Source organism: Haliotis rufescens, unplaced genomic scaffold, assembly GCF_023055435.1.
Source record: "Haliotis rufescens isolate VD_foot unplaced genomic scaffold, xgHalRufe1.0.p SCAF_3, whole genome shotgun sequence".
Classification (NCBI taxonomy): Eukaryota; Metazoa; Mollusca; class Gastropoda; order Lepetellida; family Haliotidae; genus Haliotis; species Haliotis rufescens.
In genome coordinates, this window is record NW_025964001.1 from 29,756,133 (window position 1) to 29,773,428 (window position 17,296).

Here is a 17,296-nt window from a genome sequence, read left to right on the forward strand (position 1 = left end):
AATAGTCCAAACAAATGGGTTCTTTTGTAACCAATTTCGAATGGAGGTAGGGGTTATTCCATTTCAAAACATTCCAGAAGCTATCATAAAAATGTTAACGTGTATACTTACGAGGAGCCGTGACATAACTCAACGAGTCCTGTATTCGATGATGCGAGAAATATTGTACTTAGTTTTGAATGAATAAACAGTCGACAGGAGAAGTAGATTACGAGATTTGCCGATACCGCGATAATATAGAGTCATACTATACTATGGACATTCTGTCACATCATTCACTCAAAATATTTTACATCAAATGTATAAATGATCTTATACATCGTTTCGATGATGTAGTAAAATATATTACATGTTTTACACGTTTTTTATCAAATATAACAAAGTGCATGCTTTATTATCTAGGGTGCGAGTGGTTGATATTATGAGCAACGGTCCACGACGTCGAATAACGGTGAAACACACCGGCCACACACGCGCTGACCTGATCAGCAATGTGATCACCAGGGACGCAACTAGGCGAATTTTAAGTGGAAGCAAAATCAATTTTACGAGGGCACGCTAGCTCCAACAGATGTTCAACTTTCATTAAATAAACATCATTGATGACAAATGAAATTTGAACATAAAAACGAATCGATAATATTTCTTTTATGTGTTTTTACCAATGTTCATTTGTAATATGTAATGGTTATTTATTTTTTCATTAATTTTTTTTATGAATTATTATAATGTGTGAGCGCTGTTTGCTCACGTCACAAACCGTCTACCACTAAAATCCCGAAGTGCTTTAAGATTCCGATTTTCAAGTTAGACAATAAATATCATGTTCGACCATGTAGAGTTTAAATTAATAATTTACTGCATTTGATGGTAAATTGAGGTGAACAAAAGTGTATTTTTATAGGTGTAAAAAAATCGTACTTTTTTGGGTGTAAGCAATTACTTTTCTGCTACAATGGTAGCACTTACCACAAGGATACGACGGTCGTAACTCTCGTAGTTTAACACAGACTTACGACAGTCGCATCGCAAAGATCAGGATGCATAATGTGACTCCCAGTTAGCAACTGCCCAGTGCCAAGTACGTAGATCTGGGCCCACCTGCACAACGCGATCTTAGCGCTACGCATGTCTAACCCCTATACTTTAACAAAAACCTACGACGGTCGTAGCTCTGCGATCGCCATGTATGAAACAGGCTTTACACTTACCAGAACTTCCCAGGGGTTCAAACTTTAGAAGTAACATTTCTACAACTCGGCAGATTACCCTGTTTCGCAGGTTCAGGCAGCACGGCCATGCGAAATCAATATTCGATTCATGCTTGAGTTGTTTTTTTGTTTGTGTGTGTGCATAATAGTGATATACATGCATTCATTACTGTTACTGCCAACTCAGACCCCATGACAAGTGGCGACCGATCCTGTTGAGGGAGGGAAGCACCATGACCATGTCAAGGTCACGTGACGAACCGGACCAATCAGAGATGCCCCCTAATTCCACGTCAGCTGACGGCAGTCCAGACTCCCCTAAGGACGACAAAAAGGTGACACAAGCAATGATTGCCAGCTTTCAACATGTTTTGGAATTATTTTGAGCCGTTCGGGATACTAGATCTCAGATCATCTAAAGATTTTGCAAAGAATGTCTCTTTTAAGCTTTTTTGGTGAAGTTACCTCATATTTTAGGTTATATTACGTAGCCCATGAGTCATTCTTACTGTTCTTATTTATTTATTTATTTTTTAATGTATTGAAGACATTTTAGTTGAGGTCTATTTTAGTATATGCCAGAGGAAATGGCAGCCTTGTGTGGTAAGCCAAACTCCTCATGGTCCTGACTCCATGAAGACGAACCGCATCTGTGATCTAGTGTCTGCGGAAGGTCGGTGGTTCACACCTAAAGACGTTAACAGATAGTACTTTGCACCCTGCGTGGCACTCGGCTTAAGGGAATAAAATATTGACTGGTCGACACAGTATACTGTGTCTGAGTAGTGTATCAATGTTAAACTGCGGCATGGTGTCTCAGTGGACTGTCACTATAAAGCCGACATTCTGATTAGTACACACACACGAATACGCACGCGCGCGCGCACACACACACACACACACACACACACACAAGCACACACACACACGCACGCACACACACACACACACACGAACATGCACACGAACATGCACATACACATGAACATGCACACACACATGCACACATGCGCGCATACGTCTTGATATAAGTGCAATAACTTGAACGCGACGTCAAAACCCATTTCACCTCACCTGATTGCACCTTATACGATACGAATGCTTGACATTCAGATTTAGAAACCGAATCCAAGATAAGCCACTAAATCAACACATGGTTCTCCTTGCCTGGCTATACAAGATCCTACAATAAAATAAAGACCCTCCCTATGTTCATAAGAATCTCTGCTAAAAGCAGAGTCGATTGTAGATCCCGACTATGTCATTAGAATGTGTTTAAGAATCACAATGAAATAGTGATGGCAGCAGTGTATGAGACACTGATATTCAAACTATGATAAAAAGCTGTAAAGTAATTTTAATAGCTTGAATGGGACGTTAAACCCTATTTCACCACAATGCAGACGATGCAAGATTCACTGCGATTATGACCATCTATACAGTAAACTACGGTTATAACGAACTTAAAGGGACCACAAAGTTTAGTTCGTAATAACCGTTGTTCGTTATAAGCACATACAGCATATATACATCAAATGGACGGGGACAAAACCAGTTCGTTATATCCGTCAGTTCGTTATAAGCGTGCTCGTTATAAACGTAGTTTACTGTATTTAAAGACATCATAAGTACGTTGATCGGTGTGTAGTCATGTCCGGTCTAAGCACTGTTACTCGTAAAGCTATGAAACTACATTCGACAAAGACAGTTTGTCTGGTAAGGTAGTAAGATTCACATGATAAAGATTTGTTTAACACGAATTTGAGGAACATCTGGCAGTCCAGACACTGGGATCTGTCTTAGTAAACAGATGTTATTGACCTATCCATTGCATACAAATCACAAATTATAAGGGAGGGCTAATCTTTGGCGTTTATTATCAGTCCCAGACTGAGGAGTCTGCAGAATAATAAAATATGGAGTAATTGAAAGTTAATAATGCAAGTCTATAACAAGATTACGAACTTCTGGTCATTTAAAGTTTCAGGAATGTCTGTCCAGTTTGGCTGATATAGGCCATAAGAAATTTGTTTTCGGTCGTCGTGATTTGTTTTTGAAATATTATTCATCATTTTATAATTTCTTTGGTAGAAAAAGGCCATTTCATACCAGATTATTGATTCTGAATCTCAATATAGATATCTAGCAAATCAAAGTAGACCCAGTCAAAATTCAAATATATGTCATTTGCGACAGGTCATAAACCCGATCCCTGTAGACCCCACCCCAGAGGATCTTGTACTGGACCCTAACGGAAAATGGGCGTATTACTGGATGGTAAGTATGTCTGTTATATGAACTAGACCGGTGAGGGGGACAGGGGAGTTCAGAGGTTATGTGTGCTTGCATGTTGTTTAAAGCGGCACTCAGCAATACGTCAAGTGAATGACGGCGGCCTGTAAATTAGCAAGTCTGTACCAGACGATCCAGTGATCGATATTAGGAGCAACGTTCCACGCCGTCGGAGTACGATGACACGCTATCAGCCCAGTGACAGAACCTGGCCATCCGATCCTTTAATTTAGTTCTAACCAGGAATCCCCACGGGGATTCAGAGGCAGGTAACAGGTCATCTACAACTTTTTAGCTGAATGTTGAATCACGTCATACATTTGTGTTCGGTCTTGATGGAGCATGTATCTACTAAGGTTAGTCATGACTTTGGGCGGATTGTGGCTGGTTCTCAGATACAATACTTGCCTGCAATGTGATTTTCGAGTGTAATGCCTAACATAAAGCGTGTCCGTGCGTGTGTGAATGTTGTCACGTATTCTTTAAGTGGGCACATGGATAGGAATGACTACTGACACATCGATTAAGGTAACATAATGAATTACGTATTTTGTAATGAAAAGGGGGCACGGGTGGCCCAGTCGTCTAAGGCGCCGCCTCGCTGTGCAGAGTTGCGTCCCTTGGGCACGCCAGAAACCTATGATTGTGGGTTCGAATCCCGGTTCGCCCCGATTATGTTTCTAGGTTTGTCAGCACCATACCCGTGCTCGTGGGTTTCACCGAAGTGGTAAACGAGACCTGCATCACTTCGGGCTTTCCTCCCACATTAAGCTGACACGCCGTGATATAACTGGAATACTGTTAAAAGCGGCGTTAAACCTAACTCACACACTCACTCACTGTAATGAAAATGCTATATTTATCTCATGTATATTTTATTAACTGTCAGGTCACTCTATCAGATAAACATTTAAAACGATTGACAAATATCCCCTATTTATTAGTTTCGTTACCCTTATAATTGATGATATAACAAATACGTTCTCTAAAACGTTTGCCACCTGGAACGACCCAAGTACAAAGCTTCACATCTATTTACAACTATTATTGACAAAGTCATGCACATGTCCTCTTATGGGACATAACGATGTCGTATGTATGTTGTCAGGGTGTCGTTGCGTCCGCCGTCATGTACAACTGTGCCGTCATCATCCTCAGAGTCGCCTTCCGGGAGCTCCGAGAACACGTGAGTAAATCAGCGCCACCTACGCCACCAACATCCGACATTGTCAAAAAATTGACGTCACCGTTGTTGAATAAACACTGATATCTGAAATAATAATGCTCCTACCCATCTTCAATTAAGATGCCAGACTCAGAGTGTTGTTGCATTGTCCAAATGGCTATAACACAGTGGTCTAAGTCGTCAATGACGCCGTTTATCAATCATGTTATCATGCATGGCTGACGTCACTCTTTACGTGTTTATCAATGTACAAACTTATTACTCTCTTCAGAAAAAACATCTTTAAGTCATTGATTAGTACAGATATTGCGAAACATTGGCATAAACTGATAGACGGGATGTTGGTTGCTATGCAATGTCCTATTATCTTACCCCATTTCTTAAACTACCCCTGTCGGTAACACAAAAAGTCTGTAAATTCCTGGAACAAAAGACTAAACAATGTGGGTCTTTGGGCTTTGAGGGGGAGTAATTACATGAAGTGTTTTCACCGAGACGCAAGATGATATAGTTGAACTGTATAGTTGAACGACGGCTCATGTTTACTTGTCGTCCCTTCACCCTCATGTTTAAGTGAGTGAGTGAGTGAGTGAGTATGGTTTTACGCCGCTTTTAGCAATAGTCCAGCAATATCACGGCGGGGACACCAGAAATGGTTTTCACACATTGTGCCCATATCGGGAATCGAAACCCGGGTCTTCGGCGTTCCCGCATGTTTAAAGGAACATATATCAGCCACACTATCATACTGATGGAATGTTATGCTGGGAATGCTAGTTAACTTCACTTACTCGATAGTGTGAAACCCTGTTAATCCGGACGATACCTTTACAGGTGAAATGGTCCGTATCGACACATGTCCGGATTAACGAATCAATGATACCTTCGTTTATATGCCAGGATGTTCCTAGAATCATCATTCAGAAAGGGCGCTGGAGTAGCCTAGTGGTGAAAGCGTCCCCTCGTCACGCCGAAGATCCGGGTTCGATTCCTCACATGGGTACAATGTGTGAAACCCATTTCTGGTGTCCCCCGCCATGATATTGCTCGAACATTGCTAAACGCGGCGTAAAACATACTCACTCACTCGATGGAAAAGCGGAATTTCCGGACTAACGGGATTTCACCCTATATTTAAATGATGTAACCTTTCGGTCCCATATAAGCATTTATTTGCACTGTGGTCTAATATCGGCTCCCCCCGCAGTCTGAGCTATGGATATATGGATATATATTCGACACACTGACGAGATATGATTCTGATCGCTACAAACAAAATTCACAATTTACAGCTGAACCATGCGTCAGTTGTCACACCATGACACGCACAACGTGACGTTAAGTATTTTGGAAATAATTAATATATAATATATAGGGAAGTAGATTCTGTTTGTTTGGCATCTATCACAATCTACTACGATAGGTAATACGTCTATTCATATCAATTGCAGTCAGTGTACCAGCGCATCTTCTCAACCCTTGACAACATCGGGGACGTCATATACCTCATCGACATCGGAGTTCAGGCCAGGACGGCCTTTCTACTCGATGGCTGCTTGGTGAGATGAGCGAAAGTATTAGTTCATGGAGTGATGCTGACAACAGCTTTGATGCAACCCTTTGCATTCATGTGAATAACATCAATTGTCCATCATCACTAGTTGAGTCAAAGTGGCTTCACACAGGTCTGATGTGGGAGACGAAAGCCCAGTGACCCAATATCGTGATTCAGTGAACAATGTTACATTCCTTAACCCCACGGATCCGCTGGTCGATGGTTCAAATCCCACATTCGCATTGATTGCGATTGTATGCACACACCTGTTGACGATGGCTTCGTTAAACTAGCTTCACTTTAGGCTTTCCGCCCATATTGAGCTGACCCGCTGATATTACTAATTTTAGTTCAAAGAAGCAATAAAATTCCGGTAGGGAATATAATTAATATCAGTGTTTAATATCAGTTTCATAATGTGTATAAGTAACGTAATAGACGTCCACACCAGAGAATAATCTGTCTCGATTATCCGCGGAAAAAGATTCCATTGGGCTTAATAGGCAAACTACCGTATTCGACGTAATAAGCGCCCAGGGCGCTCTCAAAATTAGAAATAGGGGGCTCTTATTAGAATATTATTTCGGTGGGGATAAAAAATTTCGTGCTTTATGCTGACAGCCTGAAATGTTTATGTACGGCAGATATATTTTTCCAGAATTTAATTGCCCATAATTAAGGGTGCATATAACACACGAGTGCGTATTGTACGCGAATAAATAAGTCTTGTGTACATTGATCAATCGGAAGGGGTGCTAATTTGGATTTTTCACTAGCCAATATATTAGCAAATATCGCCATGGGCGCTTATTAGAGCAGGGCGCTTATTACGTCGAATACGGTATATGAATGGATCCCTAAAACCAGTGATGACACCAGGTGTTTGGACAAAGGGTAAGCATGTCCTGCTCTACCGGTACGCACACAACAGTCCACCTCCCTCTTTCATTGCAACAAGTCGACAATACATACCGGCCAAACACTTAAAATACAAAGAAGGTTCCGATTCCTAAGTCCTCCTGTTCAATGTCTGTGATGTGAACAGTACTCATGAGTAGAAATGCTTGCCTAAGATTATTTGCCAAGGGGCATCGTAACTATAGAGATAAGAGACGCCGGCAGTGACGGCATTTGTTTGGCCCAACCCTGGTGGACAACGCCGTCGGCGATATGTCAGGGAGTATTCTGGTCACGGCGTGCAGAAGAAGTGTGTGATTAGCCGAAGATGATTCAAGCATCTTGTTAATGGCTCACTACACCATGTGGCCTCTCCAGAACAGAAGTTGGATAATAATAACGGAAGAGTAATGATAGCTTTAGGCCAATATGGTCATATTGCTGTCGACTGTAATAGATTCTGATAGTGTAGATCATATTCAAATGGCACCCATGCGTTTTGTCATGTTATCCAAATTTTGTTTCAAGTTTGTTTCATTGATTACGCTAATCAACTTAATCAGTTTGAAAGCCTTCCGGCAGTTATTGCAAGATTAATGGAACCAGTTACGAAAAACGATAATTCCACTAAGAGAGACAAAACCTCCGATGTTATCTCGTGCTTGTGGTGTAAATATTCATGAATGAGAATATCCTCCATGGACTAGAATGGCAAGGTCGCACAATTAGTATGTCTGTTATCATGGCAACCAGTGTCTGTCAGCAGAAATGAGATCAGAGGTCTTTAAAATTTCAATACTCTACAAGGATACCGAGCGTTTGAAAATCACGAATAAACAATGCATGAGTTTCATTGTTTCTTAGAGTTCGTGAATGCCTCATGGAAGATCCATAGCACCTGGCTGTTGTACATGCAGTCCTTAAACAAAGTAGATCATATCGACCCTGTAAACACGGTATTTAAATACAAGTGATAAAACCATTTTCATTATCATTAGAAAACTCTACTCATTGTACGATTCCGACTAAATCACGAGCATGTGTTTATGACTCACTATCTTACAGTGAAAATACCAGGTGTTCGCGAATATATGAGCGTCTGGTTCCCTACCTGTGTCTCCCGACACCAACACATGCTGAGGGAAGTAAATTATTCACCTGACAAAACATTGCAACATATTGTACAATTCAAAATAGGGATTAGTATCGGAGATTAATTTTATCAATGATGCGTCAAATTTGGAAATGTCCTCCACCTATCTACGATAAAACCTTTTGAAAGTTTCACCTAATCCTTGAATGTTGCAACTCTGAGAAAAGAACCATTGAACAAGAGTCGTATGACGTTCTTTGAAACCTTCGTACGGCAGGTATTTTTACTGCTTAATTGCAGAACGATATGTTCAAGGCTTAAATGTTAAGGTAGTGAGTGATTTGGGGTTAACGCAACTTGGCACAGCCGTTTATTAATATCACGGGCTGTTGATTTAAAGTGGGAGGACTCCACTGGAATGTTGCTAAAAGCGGCGTAAAACCCAACTCACCCACGCACTAATGTTGGAGGAACATCCGATGAGACGCAAACCAATTTGGTGTAACCTTCGACCTGTCTTTATTAACTGTTTTCCCATACGCATGCAGTATGCCCAGTATGTGCCTAGCAGCGTGTTTTGACTTGCCTTTGCATGTGTTTTTGACGGGCGCCACCGGTGGGACAGGATACGCTCACCTTTTCGCGAACACCCAGTATCATCAGTAGTGATTCATAAACACATGTTTTTGATGTAGTCGGAATCGAACTATCGACTCTTCTTTATGCAGAGATACCATTGGATATTGAAACGGTTTTGTCGTTTTATTAACTATTTTCCATATACACCAGCTTGGTCAAATTGACACGTGGCTCCTCTATATGAAGGTGTTCATTCAGATCTAGTATTAAACATACATAACGGATTACATAGGTTCGGGATCCTGAGCAGTTGTTTCGTCACTATCGCGGGAAGACGAGGTTTCTGCTGGATGTGTCGGCTATACTTCCGTTCACCACAGCGTATGGGATGTTGACAGGTGAGACTAGAATCAGGGAACACCTACATGCATCTTGTAAATGTCAATGTACCACTGCACCATTAAAATAATTAACATGCTGATCTTTAGGAGTATATATTAATGCTGTCCAAGAATTATACTGTAATGCATGATATGTGTCTGACAAAGGGGAACATAACAGCATGAACGTCATACTAATGGCACCATTAATGTTAATTATTATTGATGTCCTTCATTCAATATGTTGATAATGTCAATACTACCGATGTTCTTTGATAGGGACACCAAAAACGCTTATGCTAAGAGTTACTATATCTAATCATTTACCTCTGTTTACCTACAGCATGTGTGCATGATGATAACTATTCAAGCTCAAGTCAGACAATCAACAGCAGTTGTGTCGAATGTATAAAATACAAAATGCATATTTACTGGTTTTTGAGTAGGGTCGGTAGGGTAGCCTGCTCACTAAAACGTTCTCTCGTTACGCTGAAGAGCCAGTTCGATTCCCTGAATGGCTACAATGGGTGAATCACATTTCTGGTGTCCCCCGTCATGATGTGAAGGGAACAATGCCAAGCGGCGTAAAACATCTCTCTCACTCACTTACTGAGGGATAACACTTTTCATTTAATTTATCATCAAATGCTTCAAATACTTCAAATTCATAACACTGAGAATGTCTGACTTAAACTTAGAATAGGTGGGTTCTCAAGGGACAAGGAGTTTTACCTGGTTTCACTGACACGAGACTTCTGTACATTGAACACGTTATTGCAGCCAAACACCAATCGAATCTGTTAACATTCAACCAGTATCACGTCAAAGTCTCGGATAATGTTGTTACCCTTTAAAAATATAATCAGTAAATTTAAACATATTCACCAGTTTGTACGGTTACATCTGTTCAATACATAGAGAAGTCACGTGATGACATATCCTTCTCTTGCAGGTGTTCTTCAGCTACTACCCTTTAACGTCATATTTCACGATGCCAGTGAGTTCTCTCTCTTTGACATTTTTTTTTCATTTTTACTTCTCTGTGCTACGTCACAAACCTATATTTTTACATAACGTCTTTATCTAACAGAAGTATTTCATTTTAATTTTCACTCTGTTCTAACAGTCGTATATTACAACTAAATGTGTTCTCGCAACTGTCGCTTGTCTAAGAAACCCTACCCTTTCTTACTTACCATGGTGATCGGTATACCCCTATTTAAACGATTCAGACTTCGACTTATCCAAACCAATTCCGTGAATGGTAACACGGGGTGTGCGGACTGCTAACAAGAAACGAGATAAAAATGTTTCTTTCAGACAGTACGTATTTGTTGCCGACTGGTTTTAAACCTTTCCAACAACTACAGTAAACTACGGTTATAACGAACTCAAAGGGACTACTAATTTTAGTTCGTTATAACCGTAATTCGTTATAAGAATATATGCAGCATAACTACAGCATATAGTCGGGACTTAAAAGTTAGTTCGTTATATCCGTTAGTTCGTTATAAGCGTGTTCGTTATAACCGTAGTTTACTGTACTATAATGTGCCGACTCAGCACAATTAGCCTGATATTCTGGCAGAACGTAATTGTCCAGCGCCTCCGGCCCCTCTTCAGCATCCGGTGGATGTGGATTACACGTGTTGTTCGTGCTATCCAAACTCAAGTATTAAAGTATCTATTGTAGTTGTCCGATAGAATAAATCAGATATTAGCCCCGAGTCATCTCATAATGGCGTCGCGATTGGTTGACGAATTGTGCAGAAACTAAACGCCATACGGTCGCAGCAACAGGAGCGTAGAGAGATTATACACAAGTTCGACTTTCTAACGTAATTCTCGTTCTATTTTAGCCTTCATTTCCAATTATTTTTACGAGTCATAACAAATATAGATTATGTAGTCATTGATAGATTTGACTAATTTGAAAATTTAATATATGGTCAACTCCAGATTTAAAAGAACTAGGCTACAGTTGTACTTATAAACATGGAGGTCCATGGACAAATTATGATAAGTTTTAAAGTGCTTTAACCCTTAGGGCTCTATTTTATACATTATTTACATGTTTGAAATAAAACTATACATTAAAAACATTATATAAGTGAATTCTGAAAAGATTCAGTCGACTGAAATAAATTTACAGAATTTGGAATATGTTTAGGGAAAAAGAAAGGGTCAAAGAGTTACTTCTCTCCCTAATTTGACCAACATGTAGGACAAAAGATTGAAAGAATCAGTTCTCTTTTGCAACGCGAAAGAAGCGGTAAACAACCCAAAATACTGGAAGTTGAATGGTGGTCTCTGAGTACTAGTAATTCCCTACACTGTGTTTATGACTGTAGCTCACATGGCTGCCCCTATCATGAGGATAGCTCGCCTGCTCAAGTACCACACGCTTGCCAACTTCTTCCAAGCAACGGACAGGTAAGGCATTAGCTACATAACTTAATCAAGCCATGCATTATTCCCCGAGTGAAAAACAATAAAGGAGTTTGCTCTCTGGCAGATTTCTTAGGGACATTTGTCTGTGACGTTTCATTGTATGCAGATGTCCTTTTCGATAAAGACATTCTATTAACATAACAATGGTATTTCTTAATCGCGTTTCGAAAAGCATAGAATCGATAGCAATGTGATTTGCAATAGGGATTTAACTGATTTTGTTAGAAATGCTTTTTTTATATATTTCGTACAAGGACATAGTGCCCTGATCCCCCCGCTAGTTGGCTTATTGTAATCCGTAAACGCCTATATCTCAGCACGTGCTCCCTCTGCTTCATCTGCAAGTGGGTAATGATGATTCACATCAGGAACAAAACGTGACCAGACTCGGAGATCGAGCTAAGCTGGACTTCTGCTGTTGTGCATCAAAGCACAGGCAAGATGGCATGAGGTGTGCTTTTTCAAACTCATTACCCAGAATTTCAGGAGGAGATTTATAGGTTTAACTCACAGTCTCTGTCCGCACCACGTTCCGGTATCGGGGGATTGTAATGTGTTCGCGTGACAGTTCTTCAGAAATGACGTTTTGGACGACAATTTGCAGACTTCCATTGTATCGACCATAACAATAGTTATATATGGAGACTTTGGATCAAACAGTTTGATGAATATGGGAGCAGTGTTGTAAATACCTTGTGTGTCACTTTTGTGTGTTACAATTTCGTGTGTAACGTTACATGAAATAAAGATTCAACAAAATCGTAGCGATACCCCGGGAATACATGATGTGAGTGAGTGATGACGACAAGAATAATACTGCTGGTACCAATGTAACCACGATAAACCTTTTCCAAAAGGATGTAATCCCACAAACGGGGGATATACCAATCCCATGGTTAGAATAAACGAAAGTAAAGGAATCAAGGCTTTACCAAACACTGGCATGACATAAGCATGTATCCAATTCCACTGACACGGATATACTTCAAACACGGCTTCATACACATACGAGGGGTGTTCATTAAAGATTTCCCCTGACCCAATTCCGATGGACCTGGTGGAATGAAACTTGGCATAGGTATTATTCTTTCTCCACATAGGAACCACCAAGAGATACACACTTCTCCCTTCGTTTTATGCAACTATGGAGACCTCGCTTGTAAAAGCCCTCATTTTGCGTCTCAAACCAGGACTTGACTTCAGAAATCAGTGTTTCATCATCTGTGAAACGTTTTCCCTTCAAAAATGACTTCATGGTTGGAAAGAGGTGGAAGTCAGATGGTGCAAGATGAGGAGAGTAAGGAGGATGTGGAAGGATTTCATAGCCACAGGACCGCGCTTCTGTCTAGGCAACATGAGAGTTGTGTACTGGAGCATTGTCTTGCAGGAGACGGACACCCTTGGTCAGCATGCCACGCCTCTTAAGCTTGATAGCGTCCCGCAATTTCTGCTGCAGTGAAGCATAATAAGCTCCTGTAATTGTGGTACCCTTTGCGAAGAAAACCATCATCACTACTCCGTGCTGGTCCCAAAACACCGTGAGCATGACCTTGCCTGCAGAGGGTTGGACACGTGCCTTCTTTGGGGGTGGTGACTCCACATGCTTCCATTGCATCGACTGAACTTTAGTCTCAGGATCATAGTGATCGACCCATGTTTCCTCCTGTGTGATAAGTCTGTCAAAGAAGTTTGCCTGTTTTTTTTGGCACATGTCCAAAAGATCCTTTGAGCAATTGACTCGTTCCTGCTTTTGGAAAGGTGTGGGCAACCTGGGAATCCATCGTGCAGACACCTTATGCATGTTCAAATTGTCATGGATGATTTTTTCCACAGACCCTACACTGATCTTGACATCTTGTGCTAACTGGCGAACAGTTATACGTCGGTCTGCCAAAATGGCGGTCTCCACTTGATGGATAGTGTCCTCATCAATGGCTGAATGGGTGCGACCAGGAATGGCAGCTGTTTCCACAGATGTCCGACCACATTTGAACTGGCGATGCCAGTGTTTAACAACGTCATATGATGGGGCATCTTCCCCATAAGTTGCTTTCATTTCATCGAAAGTTTCTTTTGGTGTGCGACCTTTCAAATATAAAAACCTAATCACTGCTCGGTATTCTAATGGCTCCAATGTCACACCCTACTCGATCATAACACCTGTAAAAGTGGTAAGATTAATAGTTCGGTGCTGTATCATTACACATGTGAAATTTCAACCAAATATGATAACCCTAAGTGGTTTCAAATATAAAAACCTAATCACTGCTCGGTATTCTAATGGCTCCAATGTCACACCCTACTCGATCATAACACCTGTAAAAGTGGTAAGATTAATAGTTCGGTGCTGTATCATTACACATGTGAAATTTCAACCAAATATGATAACCCTAAGTGGTTTAGGGGAAATCTTTAATGAACACTCCTCATAGATGTACAGTATCACGACTCCGTAACCATGGTTATACTTCAATCACGGCTTCACACACATAGGTGTACCGGAATCACGACGGATATGCTTCAATCACGGCTTCACATACATAGGTGCACCGGAATCACGACACTGTAAACACGGATATGCTTCAGTCACGACTGGATATATGAATAAATAACGCTTCACAAACACGTGTGTACCGGAATCAATGCCCTACTAACACTAAAAAAGAGCGCCAAAACCCTTTCCATATTCATAAGAAATTCCTGCTAAAATTAGAGTGATGACTACAGGTGTTTAACTCACGGCCTAACAATCACGGGTGTACTGGTATGACGGCTCCGCAAACAAAGACGTTCCGGATTCACGGCTCCAAAAACACTGATGCGCATGGCTCGTGGCTCCACAAAGACGACGGAAACGAAATCGCGGTTGAACATTTACTGGATACAAGGAATAACGGCTAAACTAACAAGCGCCTACCGGAAACACGCTCCCTAGAACACGGATGTTCCAGAATCACGTACCTAAATCACGGCTCCACGATCACGTACTCGCCTGAATCACCACGGAAACGGCTTAATCACGACTCCACAAACACGGATGAAACTGAATCACGGCTCCACGAACACGGAAGCACCTGATTTACGGTTCAACAAACGCGGAAGCAGGTGAATCATGGCTCCACGAACACGCCCTCGCCAAAATCACAGCTCCACGGATGAAACCGAATCCCGACATTTCTTGAACGCCACTGGATATTATTATAATACTCAGTTGATAGAGAGGTTCCGGATACGGCTGTCAGAACTGAGAAGTTTATACTTTCAATACAGTTATCTGAATATTGTCTGCGTGAGTGGTATGTGTTGCCATATGAAGCCATCATACCACGCGTCCATCATTTCCCCTCACCTGATTAGGTTTTCTGACACAGTGTTCCGTCAGAATGATTTCCAATGGAAAATTAATTTCATCGGTGTCTGATTTACGAAGCCTCCTGTCGGATTATCTGCCACTATAAGAAGCATTACAAGTATTACTTAAACAGATGGTGTTTCCGAGTGAATCGTAATTACCTACATAGATGCCTAATATTACCTTTGTAAGCTGCCAGTCAGCGCGGCCATCGATCGGACAGCCGGCTATAGTTAGGCTTCATCTTGCGATACGAACCTCGATCACTCACCGGCCTTGCCGTTAAACTGCCCTGACATTTGATCGTGCAACAAGAGCAGAATTGAATCAAAAGGCTGCATATTAAACACTTAGCATGATAAAGGACGTTGGAAACTGTTGAAGTGGCACGCTGTGTAGACAGTACGCCACTAAAACCCGAGGAGAGATAGGTTAATCCAGGTCTTATCTTAAGTTCGAGCCATTTGTCTCTGAGCTCTTCTTGTTTGTTAAATAGGTTCCAATTACTTCATTATCCCTCTTACTGGACACATTTCCCGCGAGATTTGTTGATGCATATATAGTAGTTCTAAACAAGGAGAATCGCGAAACTGTCGTATGCTACCGACATTCGCTAAAAAGCTCACGAGATGTATTCTTTTGAAGAATCGTCATGTCTTTGGTGACTAAAGTTACATATATATATATATATATATATATATATATATATATATATATATATATATATATATATACGTGGACTTTATTATTGTATTATATATATATATATATATATATATATCGCCACTTTATATATATATATGTATATAATTAATTTTTTTTTAATAAAGTCCACGTTAGTCCAACATCTTTATATCAGTTATATATAAAGAAGATGTTGGCCTAACGTGGACTTTATTATTTTATTATATATGACATGTACACCGAGTGAACATTTACCCTATTTTTGTATATAATTATGTATGTTTCAAAACAGGTGTGTGTACTCAAGTGATTGTTTTCAAGTAGAAACAACTATAACGTAGATGGTACAAAGACTCGCAGTTGTTGGTTGACGAATGTTGTGGAGGGGCTTGTAATGCTTTACAACAAACTACTTCAAATGGACCTTTCAGGACATGCTGTCGCATTTTGTAAATATACCATTGTAACTGGTTCTTGGGTGCAGGTTGTAATTTACTAATAGGACGGAGAATAAGAGGTAAACAGCTTTGAGGTTAGTGTTCCTTCTTCTGAATGTGTATTCATCAGCAAATCCTTTAAGACATCCGTATTCCGCTTTCCACATAAGGTTCATTTTAGAAGAATTGCCATATTCAATACTCAAGAATCATTGTGTTAAGTATTAAGTTGTAAGACTTGGTGGGGTTGGCGAGGGGGCAAGACGACCGAATGGCGCCCTGCAAAGTTTCCTTTCGTAATCGTGCACCATCTGATGATCGTGGGTTTGAATACCTTGATGAATCGGTACAATATCCGTTCACCATTTCTTAAACGCTTACAAACTGCTTCAATTTAGATTTTCCACCAACATAATGCTGACACGTCAGGAGATAACTGCAATATTGTTCAAAGTTGCGTTATGTTTGGTGATGGGTTTTTTTTAATGTTGTTTAACGCCGCATCATTCAGCAATATTCCAGCTATGTGAGAACGATCTGTAAATTAATCGAATATGGACCAACCAGTAATTGATATCATGAGCATCAATCTACGCAATTGGGAAAGGATGACATGCATCATCCAAGTCAGCGAGCCTGACCACCCGATCCCGTTAGTCGACTCTCACGACCAGCATAGTCGCCTTTTACGGCAAGCATAGGTTGCTGAAGACCTATTCTACCCCGGATCTTCTCGTTTAGCAGCGTTGTGACGTGTCCATTGTTTCAGCCACACCAGCAACCCCAATCTACTCCGGGCCTTCAAGCTCTCTGTCCACCTGTGGATGGTCATCCATTGGATCGGATGTATCTACTATATGGCGTCAGAGGTAGGTCACTGTTCCCATCCCTCACTCTCTTCTGAAAACTGGCAACTGTGTCGCCAATCCTCTTTCATAGTCTCTTTGTGGTGTTTTACATGTGTCATGTCATCCGCTGTCCACAAAAGCTTCACTTTTAGAAGAACTGCCCTATTCATTACCCTGTAATAGACATCTTGATGGGATCAATACACGACAAGTCAAAGAAACCAAAGTGCTTCCGTGTTTATGTCACTTTAGATAATTTAAGTTGACTTCATTCGGCGTCACGGCGGAATCCTTAGTCGCGGGGACTACGTTTGAAGATTCTGCAAATAGG

The 17,296-nt window shown here is 40.8% G+C and overlaps 1 protein-coding gene across 7 annotated transcripts in view; it reads left to right on the forward strand.

The window, feature by feature from the left end:
• LOC124145526 (cyclic nucleotide-gated cation channel alpha-3-like) overlaps positions 1–17,296 on the forward strand; it is a 73,632-nt gene that overhangs the window by 35,264 nt on the left and 21,072 nt on the right. For 6 of the 7 annotated variants that reach the window (XM_046515313.2, XM_046515325.2, XM_046515364.2 and 3 more), the window contains 8 exons: positions 1,399–1,546; positions 3,408–3,488; positions 4,612–4,689; positions 6,141–6,248; positions 9,106–9,211; positions 10,146–10,190; positions 11,545–11,626; positions 16,887–16,986. In XM_046515313.2, the coding sequence (XP_046371269.2) occupies positions 1,399–1,546; positions 3,408–3,488; positions 4,612–4,689; positions 6,141–6,248; positions 9,106–9,211; positions 10,146–10,190; positions 11,545–11,626; positions 16,887–16,986 (748 nt within the window). The remainder of the gene's footprint in view (positions 1–1,398; positions 1,547–3,407; positions 3,489–4,611; positions 4,690–6,140; positions 6,249–9,105; positions 9,212–10,145; positions 10,191–11,544; positions 11,627–16,886; positions 16,987–17,296) is intronic. The other variant, XM_046515346.2, reaches the window with a different exon arrangement.